Source organism: Eurytemora carolleeae, unplaced genomic scaffold, assembly GCF_000591075.1.
Source record: "Eurytemora carolleeae unplaced genomic scaffold, Eaff_2.0 scaffold608, whole genome shotgun sequence".
Lineage (NCBI taxonomy): Eukaryota > Metazoa > Arthropoda > Copepoda > Calanoida > Temoridae > Eurytemora > Eurytemora carolleeae.
In genome coordinates this window covers 152,067-170,172 of record NW_019396527.1, presented here as the reverse complement: position 1 = coordinate 170,172, position 18,106 = coordinate 152,067, and the positions used below count along the sequence as shown (strand labels likewise).

Below are 18,106 nucleotides of genomic sequence, written 5' to 3'. Positions count from 1 at the left end.
TTAACCTTCTATTGTTCTCAAGGAGACTATATGTTCATTTTCCTTTACCTCCCTTGATGTATTTGCTTGTTATCTAATGGAAATAAAACATAGGGAGTCAATCTTGAATGGAATATCATAAATCTTTATTAGATCAACTAGAAATTCAAAATGATTTCCTTGATCTTAGAGACTAGAGCTAGGAAATTAACTTTTGATACAAGACAACTTACCCTCCTCTTTCTACTTTTTTGATACAAGACAACTTACCCTCCTCTTTCTACTTTTTTGATACAAGACAACTAACCCTCCTCTTTCTACTTTTTTGATACAAGACAACTTACCCTCCTCTTTCTACTTTTTTGATTGATTTTAATAATTCCTCTCACTTCTTTGTGCAAAGGTTTAGTTTTATTTTTGCAATNACCCTCCTCTTTCTACTTTTTTGATACAAGACAACTTACCCTCCTCTTTCTACTTTTTTGATACAAGACAACTAACCCTCCTCTTTCTACTTTTTTGATACAAGACAACTTACCCTCCTCTTTCTACTTTTTTGGAGGGGGGAGCCTTGGACCCCCCCCTTACGTTTTTAAAGACGACTCTAAAAGTATTGGTCTGAGGCTGTTCCAAGTTTTTTGACTGACACTAGCCCCTAACTTTCGGCTCAAATCGGGGCTTTTAAACATACTGCCCGAGTCCTCAGCCGCACTGCTTAAATGCCTTATTTTACCTTTACCAGACTAAATCTATATTTAAACCTACTTCCGGTCATTGGATAGCAAACTCTGTTAAATAGATGCTCTCTATAAAAACTAGCAAACTCTCTTTGAAAAAGTAACGAACTAGCTTTTGTGAGTAGTAAACTAGAAGTAGGAAACTTGCTAAATAAGTAGCAAACTCACTTCAAATAACAAATCTACTTTCAGAAGTAGCAAACTCACTTTAAAAAAATACAATAAAAGAGAAACCAGTTTTAATATAAAAACACATTTAATAAATACATATTACAAGTTTCATAACAAACGGCTGTCAGCACACAATAAAACATTTATTAAATAATAAAGATAAATCTGTTGGAAGTTAACCCAAACCCTAAAAATAAAAGAACATCTGGTAAAATTTACTTTTCACAGCTCGTAAACATATAAATCACATTGGCAACTGTACTTACAAGGACAACACCGTCCAACTGGGTTAAGCTCTGACGGCGGTGAAGGGTAAAGTAGGAATTAAGGAATGAAGAGAAGATTATTTCAAAAAAGGAACCACGTTTTTAATTAAAATAAGGACATTGATTTAACATTAATTAATTTTTGATTTTTATAAAGAGAGAAAGCTGATTCATTAGAAATCTTGAAACCTTACTCCGGGTAGAAGAGGAAGCTATGTATGATCCTTGAATTATTCTAACATGGACCCCGGAGCTGAGAAAGGTTGGATGAGAAGGATCTGAGATATGTTTCACAACACTCAGGAACAGTCATTGAAGGAGATAAATGCTTTGTGACGCAGGACTTGAGATTTTACCATTTCTTCTTAGATTCATCCATAGATACTCCTCCTGGACCCAGGGATACCACCATCAGTAGGCCTCCAATCACAGAGAGGGTCTAAACAATCATTAATCAAAATCAATTTCAGAAACAGATTGCCATTTTACTGTTAATTATTTCTGAACGTAAGTGATTTTCTGATATTTTTATTTTTTTAAAATATATATCTACTAGGCTGCACCCGTCTTCTAATTCAACTGAACATTTTTTTCTCTTTGTATACATTGCAAAACAAAAACAATTCTTTTTTGCGGATTTTATGAAAAAATGTCGTGGATTTTTAAAGTCTAATGCAAATCGAATTTTGTTGAGGCAAAATTTTAAAATTTTGATCATCTATAAACCTTCCCTAGGGATATGTGAGGTACCACACAAAATTTAGGCCCGATCGGTTCAGCCATTTTTGACATTTACGGACAAACAAGCAAAGCATATGTATAGACTAGGCTTTTACGGCGCTTCGCAACCATCTTCCATTTCAATTTTGAACATGTTCTCTTAGAATACATTGTAAACAAAAACGAACAAAAAATTTCGTGGATTTTGTAATTTTCAAAAATCAAATTTTCAGGGTGGCCAAAACTTTTTTGAACCCATCCGTACAAAAATCCGTACATTTTCAGAAGAAATCCGTACAATCCGTACAATTTTCGAAAAACAATCCGTACAATTTTTTTTTAAAAAATCCGTACAATCCGTACATTTTTTTAAACCAATCCGTACATTTTTTTAAAGATCCGTACATTTTTGGTGACCAGGACCAGGGCACTCAGCTTCGTCTTGTATCCTACAGCTACCAGAACCATCAGGAGAGATCCAACCAGGTTTTGCACAATCTAAACAACAAAATCTTAAATATTTCCAATTCGCTATAGATTAAAAAAACGTAAAGTGAGGGGTAGGACCATCGACTAACACAGGAAAACGAAGAGTTCTTAAATTAATCACCAAGTCCGAATACGAATAAGATGATCCGGAGAATTAAAAGGCAAAAGTTCGAACTATTGTAACATAATTTTTGTGCGTTTTTTTGGTGCAGGCGTATTTACCTTAGAAGTAATATTTCCGTCAAAAATTATCTTTTGTTTCGTTAGTTTATCCTAGATTAAGATTATAAAAACGTATCATTAATCTTGAATGATGCTTGATATCGATATCCAATGTGGGCACGTACAAATTTCGGGATGAATTTCCCTCAATTAACAAGATAATGCCCAAGACGGGAAAACAAAGGAGTTAAATTTATCCGTAAGTATGCATAAGATCAAGATCAATACTTGATCCCAAGATTTCAAATACAAAGGTTTTAGGATAAAAAATGTTATTTGTTTCCAGAAAAACAAATATTGAATTGTTGTAAAGTTATAAAATAATTACGAGTGAATGAGTGGCTGAATATAATAAAAAAATTAGAAAAAAGAACATCTAAATTGGTAAAATGCTGATTCAAAAATCCAACAGTTTTGTTTGTTTGTAGATTTATGTAAATGAAAGATGCTTGGATTAATGCCCAAATAGGAAATGTTGAAAAAGCTTTCTAGTTTTACGAATCATAAATTTTGTTTAGCTTGACTAACGTAAAATCTGCGAAAGAATTATTGAATCCTTGAAACTTTTCAGCTTTAAATTAGATTGCGAGGTTAAGTCAAATGATTTTAGGATTCATTCCGAAAAACATCAAGGGTGTATAATTTTAAGAATTACAAATGGAGTTTGGTAAATTGAGGGAAAAATAAAAAATTTGAAATTCAAAAGTAAGTTTTTCTCCATCCTTTTCGAAAATTCATTAATTTCTAACTAAAATAATTTATGTTCCCCTCAGTGTTTCGGATCCGGATCCGGTCTGTATCAGGATCCGGATCCGGATCCATCATCAAGGATGCGGATCCGCGGATCCGGATCCGAATCCGAATCAAAATGATATGGATCCGAAACACTTTCCCCCATTCAGAGAAGAAAGCCGTACAAAATGTTGCGTCCAGAAATGATTTTTAAAGAAATTATACACCCCTGAAATTTATGTCACGATGTTTTCGATAGCATAACTTGTAAATTTTAAATTAAAAACTTGAAAACCTGCATTGCTGAAGCCTCGAAGCGTAGAAGAGTAAGGAACATGAAGACTAGTAGAACACGACCAGCCAACTAAATTAAATAAATTGTAAATAACAGAGCACAACTGCTCTTTTTTGCATGAAATATTTGTTGTTAGAATGAAAACTTAGAATTTCGAAACTTTCTACGAAAGCGTTTGCTTACGCATTTTTTGAAGTGAATAACAGTAAACTTTATGTTAATTTGAGGCCTTGCAAGGATAAAAAATTTGAATAAATTATCTGTAGCAACCCAAAAACTGAATCCCCCCCTCACAACTCTTAACAGTGCCATATAACTTTAAATATAAATAAAACAAACAAAAGACGACTTTCATTCTATTATTCACTTGAAAGAACTGTAATTAAAAGTTTTAAGCTGAGATTATTTGCATTTGAGTTCACACCTAGAGCTGGGTTTAACTCTTACCTGGAGATACATCTTGGGTTTGTTCTCTCCTAGGGATGGAACTCCGGCAAACAGAGATTTCCCTTCAACCCTAGACTCCGCCAGGACTAGGAGCAGTGCCCCGATCAGAGCAAGGTTTCGGAACAGGAACTGGATATCCCATAGGATACTGTACGCTATAGTCTAAACACATACAATTAATAATTAATTAAAATTTCTTGTTTTTAATTTTTCAACATGGGCGGGTTTATTGTTCCGGAGATCGGAACTGTCAGTGAAGTATAGTTAGTCGTGAAACCTGGATTTCGACTCATAGGATAATGACCCACATTGGATAAATGGATTCGTATGTCTGCATGAGATGGAGATACCGCAGTAGTAAATATTGAGATGAACGGTAAAGTTCTTTGATGACCCAAACCTTATTATTTAAACAAGGGAGGGGATTCTTGAAAAAGTAAATCCTTATCAGCTTTTTCGAAAAAAAAACAGATAAAAATGTGGGGATTTGCAAACAACATCAGAGTTTCAGTTCTTTAACGAAACAGTAGAACTAGATATAAATTCTATAATTTAAAGTTTCTATTATCATATTAACCCTTATCTTATATGACAGGATTAATCGACGAGAATACAAATAAAAAGAATGATATACAATTAAATTTGTAATTTGAGACAGTTTTTAGAATTCTTAAAGTATTTCGTAGCACCAGGAGTGCAAGCCAGTGCTTGAGTACAAGGATAAAGTGTACCTAGTGTACAAGGATAAAGTGTACCTAGAGTAGTATAAAATATACCTGGAGTACAAGGATAAAGTATACCTGAGTACAATGATAATGATAAAGTATACCTAGAGTACATGGATAAAGTGTACCTGAAGTACAAGGATAAAGTGCATCTGGAGTAGTATAAAGTATACCTGGAGAACAAGGTTGAAGTATACCTGTCGGATTAAGTTTACCTGGAGTACAAGGATAAAGTTTACCTGGAATACAAGGATAAAGTTTACCTGGAGTACAAGGATAAAGTTTACCTGGAGTACAAGGATAAAGTGTACCACCTGGAGTACAAGGATAAAGTGTACCTGGAGTACAAGGATAAAGTGTACCTAGAGCACAAGGATAAAGTGTACCTGGAGTACGTACCTCGAGTACAAGGATAAAGTCACGTGTACCTGGAGAACAAGGATAAAGTGTACCTGGAGTACAAGGTTAGAGTATACCTGGAGTACAAGGATAAAGTGTACCTCGAGTACAAGGATAAAGTGTACCTAGGGCACAAGGATAAAGTGTACCTGGAGTACGTACCTGGAGAACAAGGATAAAGTGTACCTGGAGTACAAGAATAAAGTGTACCTAGAGTACAAGAATAAAGTGTACCTTGAGTACAAGAATAAAGTGTACCTGGAGTACAAGGAAGAAGTGTAAAAGGAGTACAAGGAAAAGTGTTCCTAAAGTACAAGACTAAAGTGTACCTCGAGTACAAGGATAAAGTATACCGGAAGTATAGGGATAAAGAGTAGCAGGAGTACAAGGATAAAGTGTACCTAGAGTACAAGAATAACGTATACCTGGAGTACAACGATGAAGAAAAGAACCCCGCAGGCGATATCAACCTTGTATCTGGTTAGAACCATCGCTACAGCACCCAGTTGACCCACCAGGTTGATACACACGAACAGGGTGGCGATAAACCTAAATATTTTAGAAATACAGGGTGACAATAAACCTAAATATTGAAGATAAACAGGGAGGTGATAAACTCAAATATTACAGGAAAACAGGGTGGGCATGGACCTGAATATTTAATTCCTATTCTCCCCCCCCCCCCCCCACCACAAAGCATCTTGTTGCGCAAAAAAAGGAAATAACTAGAAAAAAAGAATAAAAATGTTACGGGTAGCGCCAAAAATTAACCAAAACCTTAGAATAAATAAATCAAAATGGTTCGTAAATGTATGGTGTCATAAATTGGAATTTTAACAGCTCTACACTGGAATTGTTAATCATAACAGAATGCTTTCTGATCAATAACAAAATGAGGAGTATCAAGTATACAAATTTTCATTCAGAAAATGCAAGATTCTTCGGATATTTCCGAACTTTTGAGGCATTTTGGGCTTCTGATAAAAATAACTTCTGAAGTTTTAACAAGCAACTATTTGATTAAGACACAGTACAATAACAGGGGCAGTGTGTGCTTAAAACAATGAGAAGTTATCATCATTTTTAATGATAACCCCCCCCCCTTTAAGGGTTAAAATCTTACCAACCACATCCCCAAGATATATCCATGTACTCCCTCTGCTCTGACCACTGAACCCACATTCTTACTCCGTCCTCGAAGAAGGTTGAGACGAGACAAAACCTGGCCAAGTGGGGTAGGATGTGTTTAGAGCTCCGGGTGACCTAAACATATCAGATTTAAATAAATAGTCTGATTTAATCCGGAGGAAATGTATTATTTACTAAGAATTACGTGCTCACAGGTGGACGCACTACTATGGATAGACGCACCAGTGAAGAAACCTACGTACAAAACAGCTTTATCCATTATATTTGTTTGTCTGTTTGTTCTTCTGGATCCAATTCAAGTCAGAAGGACTGAACCGATTAGGTCCAATTTTTTTATTATTGATAAAAAACGCCAATTATGAAAATTTTGGGACAAATTAAATTTGAGATATTTGAAACCGTTAATGGAAACTGGGGCACGAAGAAAACTCAAAAAAAAATATAGGTAAATAATAAGAGAGAACGATGACGTCTGTCCATAATGTCCATAATTTAATAGCGATTGCACTAAAAGATGTAAAAACATATAAATAAATAAATCTTAACATTTAAATCAATTAAAATGAAAATTGCAGCTCAGTTAAAAACAAGTTGGCGCATTGAGAAATATTAGGCCCAGCAAGTGTCTTAATCTAACCTAACCCTAAATATATACTAATTTTAATTTAAAATTCAACAAATGGAAGGCCCGTCCTGGCCGCAGCGCTCTGCCCAAATATTGTCTTAACCTAACTATACCCTAAAATACTAAGAAATAAAATTCAATGTTCTCTAGGACAGACCCCATTGAACAAATCGATTTTCGAAAGTTAGAAAACGAAAAACAGCAAATTTGTTCTAAATAATGATTATTACACATTTCACATTTGAATATATCGAAACCCCAAAATACCAGTTAACAATTTAAAGCTGTACACAAAAAGTCATTTTTATTAAGCTGCTAAAAAACAAAAGAAAAATATTTTTAAAATGTTTAAGAAAAAGGAGAGAAAAAGTTGGAAACCATCTGTAGAAGAAATCTTACAACACGTATTCACAAGATTTCCTAGATCTTCATTCTAGATTCACACGTCACTGTAAATATAAACTTTAATAGGATAAGATAAAACAATCACCTTGTCGGCAACATCTTCGGCCTTCGACAAAATTTCATTTTGTCCCGACATTGCTCCAATTGTGTTGTGTCCACTCCAGACAAGTTCCAACAACTCTCTCACCGGAAGTTAGAGAAGAAAGATTCTGCAGTTGACAAAATGTCGTCTTTAATCTGAGCTAAATTCGTGGGCCCTGGAATTCCTTTTCTGAAATAATTACAATTATGTCACATAGGAAAATCACGACATATATTTTCTTAAACTGGAATATGATTTCTTCATTGCCTCCGAATTAAAAGAATTTAATAAATGGCAGTTATATTTGATTTAAACAATACTTAAATGGAGTCAAGAGAGTAAGCAAATACGGGAGTATGCAACATGTACTATAGTAAAAACCCGTGTATGAATATGATGTGTTGGGTGCGGGAAATTTTAACTTTTCTTCATGTATCATTTGAAAATGGGTAATTTACACATAAAAGAAATTAGGACTAGTACAAATAAGTTTGCCGCTACTACAGCGTGCATTAATATGAAAAATTGTACAGGAAAAATGAGTTAAGTCACTTCCGCGGTGCCGTTTCCTTCTTCTTGTTCAAGCCGCCGCCGCTGCCGGCGGGTCTTTTATCTTCTTCCCGCCTCTCCTCTCTCACATTCTCCCATCTTTCATCACGACCATTCTCCCGTCTCTCATCTCTCCCGTTCTCCCGCCTATCTACTCTGGGTTCAGAGCCACGTCTGTCGTCCCGTCTATCATCTCCGCGTCTTTCGTCCCGTCTGTCGTCTCCTCGCCTGTCCTTATCGTCCTTCCTATCCGGAGCACCCCGTCCTCGTCCTCTGGTCTCCTCTCTGTTGAAATCCCCCCGACCTCTGTTACCTCTGTATCCGCTACCCCCTCCTCTGTAGTATCTACCTCGATATCCTCCTCGACCTCGTTCACTCATCTCACTACCCTCCCGGTCACCCCGGTCAAATCCACCTCGCCCCCTCCCTCGTCCTCGACCACGCCCCCTGTCTCCTCTATAGCCCCTGGAAGATTCGTTCTGAAAAAAACATGGATTTGAGTAAAGAAATTCACAATTCATGTAACTAAAACATTACGGTATATACAAGAATAATAAGACAGATTACATTTTTGATTTTGGGGTATATATTTACAAGAATTATGATTTTCATGATACTCTGGGAGAACAGAGAAGGATTTTCCATCCCTTTGTTATTTTTTACACAAAAATTCTTACATTTTCCTTAAAAATAATAGATTAATTTTTAGTGAATCGAATAGACCCCCCCCCCGTCCCCGACCACTGCCAGGTGAGGGGGGCCAAATTTCCAATGCCCCCTGTAAGTGTAGGATCAATGTATTAATTATCTAATATTTACCTCGTATGATTGTGTGCTGGAATGTTGATATTGTGTGCGCACCGCGCTTCTAAGCTGCTGATCAATCTCTAGCTTCTCCTGCCTCAGCTGTTCAACCTTCAGATAAATAGATTGATAGAAAGATGATAGATATAACGATAGATGATAGATAAATAGATAAAAAGATAGATTGATGAGATGGATTAAAATAAAATTGATAACGATAGGTTGCAAGATATATTTATAGATAGATAGATAGATGGATAGATTAATAGTTAGATAGATGGAAGTGTGATATGATACGAAGATTTAGTGGTAATAGTATTATCCCATTGAGAAATATGTCATTTTCACCAAAATTTTACTAGTTTTCGTCAAGTAAATTCCATTTTTACAATTTTTAAAAATACCCATAAAACCCCAATATTCTACCTGCTTTAGATGACTAATGTGATATTCTAGAAGAAGATTTGCATTCTCTATAGCGTCCTGAAAGCATTAAATAATAATTAAATGATAAATATTGCTTTAAAGCTAATTTTAAAGTAATGCTAATGTTAAAACAATCATTACTGTATTATAAGTTTTAAGTCACTACTTGGATACCTTTACTTTTCTTAAAAATCAGAATTTTAATTTTAAAATTAAGTTTTTATCCATTGAACAAACTTTCGGTTAAAGTGGTTTCGTAAAATTTCAGGTTTATTAATTAAATTTGAAAATAATTATTCCTTGAATCAATGCTTTTCTTATCGAACTAAACTTTCTAAAATAGTACAATCAGAAAACAACTGTGGAATGATTACTGTCTTCAAGGATTCTAAACCTTACAATTGTTATAACTGATATCTTTTTAGTTATGTTCAGAGCTGGGAACTCTAGAATTGTGGATAGGTACCTATCCACAATGCTTTCGGTAATCTGCAGATTAATTTAATCTTTATTCGATAACCGTATTATAATTGTACCCTAAAGGGATAACTGATATGAATTAAGGGCACTGATCCTCAAAATATAAATGCCCACAGTGGATATCGAGATCAAGCAATAGGATTATGAGTAACCAACCTAAGAGTTCTAAGCTCAGTTGATATTTTTATTAAGAAATTAAGAAGCCAACGATCCTTCCGTTGCACTGAAGAATTGGAAACAAGATTTCAAAGCTAATTACATTTTACTTAATTCCATAAAAAAAGTTCTTTAAATTACCCCCCCCCCCATGCAATGGAGATAATTCTATACAAAATGGACACCCTGTATTTATCGTATGCAAATCCCAAAAAATGTTATTACCTTAGTTCCTACAAATATAAACGGTACATTTCCTTCAAGTCTGGGTACAGAGGGTTCAGGTTCATTATCGCCTTCTATCTTCACTCTAGGTATAAAAACAATATTATATTATCCCCTTCTATCTTCACTCTAGATATATAAATTATATTATCCCCTTCTATCTTCAATCTACAATATTAGAGAGCAGTCAGTACCAGCTAAACGGGGTTCAGTTAGGAGCGTGTTTTATAGAATGAAATCCCATCAGTGAGGGTGAAATGATTTTCGACGATGGAAGGGGGGGGGGGGGGGGTTAGGAATTAAAATTTAATATGAACTACCATGTTTTTCTTCTTTCTTCTATACTTTTAACCCAGAAATTCATTATTTTCCCACTTGGAAAAACAAAAAATAAGAATACGATCCAAGTAAACACATACTGGGGAAAAATTAAGCTTGTAGACGTGGGTTGGTAGGGAGGAGGGGAGGGGGTTGATACTTTCAACAAAATGCATTCCTCTGAGTGTATCAGGAGCGGGAATTAAATCTGAAATAATTTACAATATTGAACGGGAAAAAAAAGAAAAAAAAGCTTCGGGAAAATTTCTAACAGGGGGATATTTTTGCAAGAATTTTTTAATTTCGATGCTCTTGGGGAAATTTTTTTTTAACTTCTAAATACATTAACCAGTGCTTAGGATCCGTTGGATCCTCAAGATTTTAGCTTCCTAGATCCGGATCCCGGAGGGGTAAAAAATCAACCAAAAACTGCAAAAAAAAACCTTTTTTATTCCTAAACCCCAAATCTGAACTTTTGAAAATAGAGAGATTATTAAAATTTCCTCATTTTTGAATGGTTCATCAAGTTTAAGGATAAAATTAACCGAAAAAAATAAAACAAAAATTTGAAAATTATTTTTGTTAAAAAATTTCAGTAAATCTTAAAGAAATGACCTGGATCCGGATCCATTTTTTTCCAGTGCGGATCCAGGATCCGGATCCGCATCAAAATTAATTGGATCCTAAGCACTGCTTTTAACCCACAAATACTTTAATTTCTTACTTTAAATTTTTTCCCCCCAATTCAGCCAATAAACCCCTAAAAAAATTTGCCGCTTTACGCAAACATACCTAAAATCGAGGTGGCAAAAATGATTTTAAAAAAGGGGGGCGGGTACAATACATACGCGTGATTTTCAATGGTTTGGGAATAAGAAAAAGGTCTTAGAACACAGTACATACTTCACAGCTGATCAGATGCTATTAATGGGGAACTTTTAAATATATATTAAAATTCAAATGTAATAAATAATAGAACTAGATTTTTACCTGATAACACCAGATTTATCGACGATCTCTTGAATAAACCGACCGTTCTTCCCTATAACCTTCCCGACAAGGTTCCTGGGAACCTGATGAGCATCCTCGGAGTACTCCAACATCAACCTGGCCTTATCCACACTCTCCTTCGTCTCACCGACCACCTGAACCAAGGAGATGTAAGAAAGGCGTAATAAAAGTCGGCTATATCCGGAATAGACCAATATTACGGAAAATGATCAAATTAAATTCCAATTTATTTTAGTTAGAAGGCGCCGAGGGTTGCGAATCGGATAGACAGAGGGCGGCGCTGCGGCTTGGATAGGCTACGGTGCGTCTAAAATGCGTCTAAAATTCCGGAAACTATCTTACAGGAATGGCGTTTCCGGAATTTTCTAAGAATTAAGAATAGGATGGCAAGAGGGTTGATTAAAAGGTTTACCTTGAATGTACACGAATCTTCTATTATTTCAACATTTAGTATTCCTTCAACTTTCCTTGCTTGCTGGATATTCTGTCCGTGTGCACCAATCGCTAATCTAAATAATTTAGAAATACTTAACAATATTTATTTATACAAAACAATAGAACAAAATTTCAGTCCTATTTTTATAAAAAAAAAAACCACCATCCTTGCAGATGAAATTTGAATTGGTTCTTTTCTCACTTTACTGCAGAAGCAGAACCCCCCCCCCCCTTTTCGAAGAGTGGCATGGCCGATTCACATTAGTAACTTTTAAACGTTGAATGATCCAGGCTGACGGACTTGTCCTTATTTAATCCAAAGAAACGCTAGTTATTGTTATTATATTTTCCGGAAGTTTCAGAAAACGGTTATAATCATTTAAATTTTCAAACCCGCGGTTGTCATAGATTATTCGAGATTTTTGTGAAATAAGTCAGCTGTGTTGAGGTCTAACTGTATGCGTGCTAGTGAATGCCAGATCTCCGGTTAAGTTTATGAGATAAAAACTCAGATTTCTTTGCCGTCAATGCTCCGATATTTAGGTTTTAAAATTACCGTTGTGGAGAATTGCAGTCGCTTTAATGAATAAAAATGTATTAACTCTCACCCCATTAAGGATTCCATGACTGTAAACTCCTGAGTAAACTGAGTAGAAGATTGGAGTTTAGTAGCTTCAAGACACTTCGCAGCTTCTTCTGTTCTAGAATAGGGAGAAAAATAAAGATTGAGATAAAAAAAGAAAAATAACAGAAAAATTAGTTAAAAATACAACTGCAAGTTTAACATGGATATATATATTTAATGGATTGGGGTAGAAAAATGAACAAATGGGACATCAAAATGCAAGATTTTCAGTCTATTTAATACTTTTTACCCAAAAAATCATTTATTTTCCCAAGAAAAATCATTTATTTTCCCAAGAAAAATCATTAATTTTCCCTGAAAAATCATTCATTTTCCCTGAAAAATCATTTACTTTCCCTGAAAAAAACATTTACTTTCCCTGAAAAAAAACATTTACTTTCCCTGAAAAATCATTCATTTTCCCTGAAAAATCATTTACTTTCCCTGAAAAAAACATTTATTTTCCCTGAAAAATCATTCATTTTCCCTGAAAAGTCATTCATTTTCCCTGAAAAATTATTCATTTTCCCTGAAAAATCATATACTTTCCCTGAAAAAAAACATTTATTTTCCCTGAAAAGTCATTCATTTTCCCTGAAAAATCATTTACTTTCCCTAAAAAATCATTCATTTTCCCCTGATTCAGCGAAAATCCCTAAAAAATCTAATAGAACTTACGGGGAAGAAGATATTTTCTAAAAGGGGGATGATTATTTTTAGGAAAATATACACCCCTGATGCTTGTAAGCTGATTTAAAAGTATATCAGATGGAATTGAGTTTGGTCTCATCTTAAAAGCTGAAGAAAAAAAAATCAGATGAGACTCTATGGGTGCCCTACGTCCACTCCCCAACCCCGTAGTAACTATACTAAATTAGGTCTGACAAGGGGCCCATAGCTAGATAAGGATTTTGATTCTTTAGTACTCAAAAATGGGAAAAGTCTCATTCAAACAATCGTCCGTCTGTATATAACAATTTAAAGAATAAAAAATTTGCCCAAAATAAAAAAAATTTATTTTCCCAAGAACTTTGCCTGTTAGATTTACTTAATGATTAAAATATTTGTTTACTTCTTTCTTGGATTTACGATTAAATGAAACCCCATCATTCAATTAACTTTTTTATCTAAAACTTGAGCGTAAAATCTAAATCTGACCCAAAAAATGGAATGCCCGGATCCCCATACTCAAACATACTTACTTCCTTAGGAGCATTAGTCGCTGAGATATATTCCGGTAATGCATTTCCTGCAATATACCAGCTCTCTTCTGAGAACCCTCGTACCGGGTAATCACAGATAGAACACCCTCAAATATAAATAGTTCAGTTGATCGCATCTTGAAATATAATTAGTTTAGTTGATCACAGATAGAACACCCTGAAATATAAATAGTTCAGTTGATCGCATCTTTAAATATAATTAGTTTAGTTGATCACAGATAGAACACCCTGAAATATAATTAGTTTAGTTGATCACACCCTGAATTATAATTAGTTCACTTGATAACACCTTGAAATATAATTATTTGAGATGATCACAGATAGAACACTCTGAATCATAATTAGTTCAGTTGATCACATAAAGAACTCCCTGAAATATGATTAGTTAAGTTGATCACGGATAGAACACCCTAAGATATAATTAGTTTGGTTGATCACTCAGATAGAACGCCCTGAAACATAAATATTTAGTTGATTCCAGATATATCACCCTAATTATAATTTAGTTCAATAGATCAAAAATAGAACACCCTGAAAAATAATTAGTTTAGATGATCACGTATAAAACAACCTGAAAAATAATTAGTTCCGTTGATCAAGATATAACAACCTGAAAAATATTTAGTTTTATTGATCAAAGATAGAAAACACTGAAATAAAGTTAGTTCTGGATTAGTCTGATTGATTACATATAGATTGTAGACCTATTTAGATAGAAGAGGGGTACCAAGGGGGGGGGGGGGGGTTAATTCATTAACAATTAATACAAACCTGATCTGGAAGATATTTAACTAGAGAAGCATCAATAGCTTTCTTAAACTCCTGATGAATATCTTCTGCCTTCTCATCTTTAGAGAACTCCTGAAATTATGATTTTATTATTCAATATATTCATTGGTTAATGATTATTTACTTAAAATAATAAAAAGAAGAAATCTGCATCTTTGAATTATAAAGTTTTAAAGCAGAACATTAAAATCACTGCCTATTGGTTGTGCTCATTTCCTATTAACTATTAAGCATTACTTTTCAAAACTAGTTAAATGGTAAAACAGGATTTAAGATAACACGAAAACTCATTAACTTATACACCAAAACACAATATTTTGAACTTCATACTTTTTTATTCCCTCAGAATTCGAATCAAAAGGTGAGAAAAAAGATGGCCGGAAACATCTAGGCGCAACTTCCGACTGAATTAAAATTTAAAAAAGGGAATTTTCAGACTAAAAATAGGGTAAATAACAAGGAGAGATTAAGTCAAGAAAGATTAAAAATTCTAAGATTTCATTCTAATTTTTCTTTAGCATGCAGCGCACCTCTATGAATATTAATATCACTGAACAGCTAAAAATAAGCCCGTTTTTAAAAAATACACCATTTAAAATACTGAAAATTTCAAAATACAAACAATGTAACACAATATGACACAATGTGACACAATATCAACAATTACAATGCATTAAATTCTGTTAACCTGTAGTTCGTGGGGTACATCTAGCTTAAAGGAGAAGAACGTCCGATTGGTGATGGGAGGTTCCGTACTCTTGGTTCTCAGCCGATCAGAGGGGACTATCTCTGTGTATGTAGTTTCCCATCCTCAAAATATCGTTATTATAAGATATTCAATTATTAAGAGGTTATTTCACAACCTTAAAACCCCATTCTAACATGTTGAAACAGAGTTATATTCAGATAGTCAATCATGATAGTCAATCAAGAAATTGTCAGCAGAGTTTATGACAAGAACTGGATTCCTTATGAATGTAAATGCTCACCTAGATATTCCACAACATGGAAATCTCCTTTGATCATCTTTACAACAGCTTTCCACCATCCACATGATTCTTGATCACTAGCTCTAGAGAAAACCTGAAAAAATACGATTTAGTATTATCTTCAGTACCTTACATTGTTTTGTTGAATAGTTTAAAGAAATTTCAAAATCATTTTTCTAAACAAAAACAATAAAACATGTATTAATGATAAATTAAAGTAGTTTTACCTCTATTTCTTGTCCTATGGTAAATTCGGCCGGTATGGACGGTGTGGGAGGGGGTAGCCGAACTCTAGAGAATGGGAACCGGCTTTCTGGCTGCCAATCAAGTTCAAACTCGAGTTTAATCTCATCTTCAAATATATCGGTTACATAGGCTTTATAGTAGGCTCCGTTTTGTCCCTGGACCTCTACTAGCAGTTTGTCATTCATTTTTGATAAACTATTTTTACAGGGGCGGCTTCTTGTAGTTGCCCCAGTAATAAGTAAATTGAGTTAGTCGTCTTTGTATAGACGCGGGATTTGGGCCCTGGAATAACCGATATTTATTAAAAGTTGGATTTAACGCGGGAGATATATCGAATAAGTGACTTAATTACAACATTGATTTTCTGGGGAAATTTTCTCAAATTCTACAGGAAAATTGTTTAATTCGTGCTTTTCTGTATCTTTCGACCTACGCAAATTCGCTATACTCCACTTCTTACCTACGCCAAATCCGCTATACTACACATCCGACCTACTAGCAAATGGTTTTACAGCTGCTTTATTGACTTGTGGCCGCAGCGCCCGGCCCCTAGCCTGTCCTAGCCGCGGCGCTCAGCCCCCTAGCCGCCCTAGCCGCAGCGCTCGGCTCAGAAATTGTCTTAACCTAACATAACAATCAAATAATACAAAATTAAACAGCTGGCGTAGGTCCGATATTGTAGCAGGTCGGAAAGCTAGTAGGTTAGAAGTTCAGTAGGGGGGATGTTACGTGTAGACTATTATAGACGATGTAACATACCCTATTCTATAAGAAACGTCTTCCAGAACTAACTAACTCTAACAACCGAATTGCTATTCATGTAAAACTAATTAGATATGTTTTAATATGCTTTGATATTTGTTGTGTACATGTCAGAAAATTACTTTAAACTCTAGTTATTCTAATATTAATGTATAATATATTTTGCATAAGATAAATTCGCACCCTGATCTCTAATAGTTCTCCTTAAATCTATTTAATTGAAATGTTTTGTTATCATTATTAAAATTAGGTGGAAAAAATAATCAAAACAGCCAAGAGCTATTTTCCACCTAATTGCTTTATACTTGTACTGTTAATATAATCATCAATTTGTAATTCTGTTCACAGATACATGTATTTTAGCAATAAACTTTATCTTATCTTATCTTATCTTATAATTCCTTAACATTCTCCTTCATAATCTCAACCGGCCGTTCCTTTCCGTCCCTCCACATTTGATTTTATCCCTATTATTGACCCGCGATCTTTAGAAAGTTGACGCTATCATTACTTTATAAATCCATCGCAATCTTATAGTTCCTTTATCCATTCTAACCAGAGGCGTATTCAGGGGGGGGGGCTTATCGGTTACCTGAGTCTAACCGCCTCCTTTATTCCTTTGACCTCCCTTCTATCCATCCCCATCCTTTCCTATTATATTTCCTATCCATCCTTTTCTTCTATCAGTCCTAACATTTTCCTTCAACCACAGATCTTCTCCTTTATCCATCCCAACCTTTTCTTAAATCCATTCTACCTTTGTCCACCATTCATCCCATCCTTCTCCTTAACCATCCCATTACTTTCTTCTATCCATCCAAACCTTCTTTTTCATCCATCCCAACCTTTTCTTCCATCCTTCCCAACATTATCCTTTGTTTTTCCGAATTCTTTTTTGAATCAATAAAAATATTTATGTATAATTTCTTTCCCACCTTTTCCATAAATGTGCGGAAATTCATTCAAAAGATTTCTCATACTGCTCTAATCGATCTCTATCTCGAGTAGTTTCAACTCCCTGGGCGTCTATATACGGATTTAAATCGACAACCTAACCTACTCAGCTCAATCGTACCTGATACAATTTTAGGTTTGTATATATATTACAGCATTATCTTATATGTAATACAACATTCTGTTTTATGAACCCTAATCTTCTCTACTATTTATCCCTACTTCTCTTTTTATTAATCCAAACCGTCTCTCTCATTTTTCCGACCTTCTACCTTTATGCATCCCAAAGGTCTCTTACATTTATCCCAACTTCTCTTTTTATGCATCCCAACTATCTCCTTTTTCATTTATACCAACCTTCTCCTTTTATGCATCCCAACCCTCTCTTTCATTCCTTTTATTCATACCAACTATATTCTTTATCAATCCCAACCGTCTCTTTTACATATACCAACCTTCTCTTTTAATGCATCCCAACTATCTTCCTTTATCAATCCCAGCCGTCTCTTTCATACATCCTCACTTCCCTTTAGAGTTTTAAATAGGTGTGTCCTAAACCCCTTACTTGGGCCTTTTCTAACGTATAAGAGAACGTAAAAGTGTAATGAAAAAGTTTATTCGAAGGAATTGAGTTTCTGCCACCAACTCTAATTTTATAATCACTATATCTT

At 34.6% G+C, this 18,106-nt stretch overlaps 2 protein-coding genes across 2 annotated transcripts; both read right to left on the bottom strand.

The window, feature by feature from the left end:
* Positions 1-938: 938 nt before the first annotated feature.
* LOC111704896 (surfeit locus protein 4 homolog) lies at positions 939-7,623 on the bottom strand. The gene is given in 7 exon segments (XM_023477285.1): positions 939-1,592; positions 2,195-2,371; positions 3,612-3,680; positions 4,059-4,220; positions 5,608-5,731; positions 6,306-6,445; positions 7,447-7,623. Coding segments are annotated over 7 exon segments (810 nt in total). The 5' UTR covers positions 7,498-7,623; the 3' UTR covers positions 939-1,505.
* Positions 7,624-7,628: 5 nt separating this feature from the next.
* Positions 7,629-15,981, bottom strand: LOC111704895 (synaptic functional regulator FMR1). The gene is made up of 12 exons (XM_023477284.1): positions 15,701-15,981; positions 15,474-15,567; positions 15,173-15,294; positions 14,467-14,556; positions 13,675-13,781; positions 12,456-12,548; positions 11,825-11,921; positions 11,392-11,546; positions 10,084-10,168; positions 9,223-9,279; positions 8,812-8,907; positions 7,629-8,471 (listed from the first exon to the last, which is right to left on the bottom strand). Exons 1-12 carry the CDS (start codon positions 15,902-15,904, stop codon positions 7,992-7,994), a joined length of 1,680 nt encoding a protein of 559 aa, XP_023333052.1. The 5' UTR covers positions 15,905-15,981; the 3' UTR covers positions 7,629-7,991.
* Between the last annotated feature and the right edge of the window lie 2,125 nt (positions 15,982-18,106).

Bases quoted from the DNA above. Each gene is read 5' to 3' on its own strand.
- LOC111704895 (XM_023477284.1), bottom strand. From the start codon at position 15,904: ATGAATGACAAACTGCTAGTAGAGGTCCAGGGACAAAACGGAGCCTAC. The intron at 14,557-15,172 runs GTTAACAGAATT...TCATAATTTCAG, and splicing joins ATGTACCCCACGAACTACAG to GAGTTCTCTAAAGATGAGAA. The intron at 8,472-8,811 runs GTAAATATTAGA...TGTTTTTTTCAG, and splicing joins CCAGCACACAATCATACGAG to AACGAATCTTCCAGGGGCTA.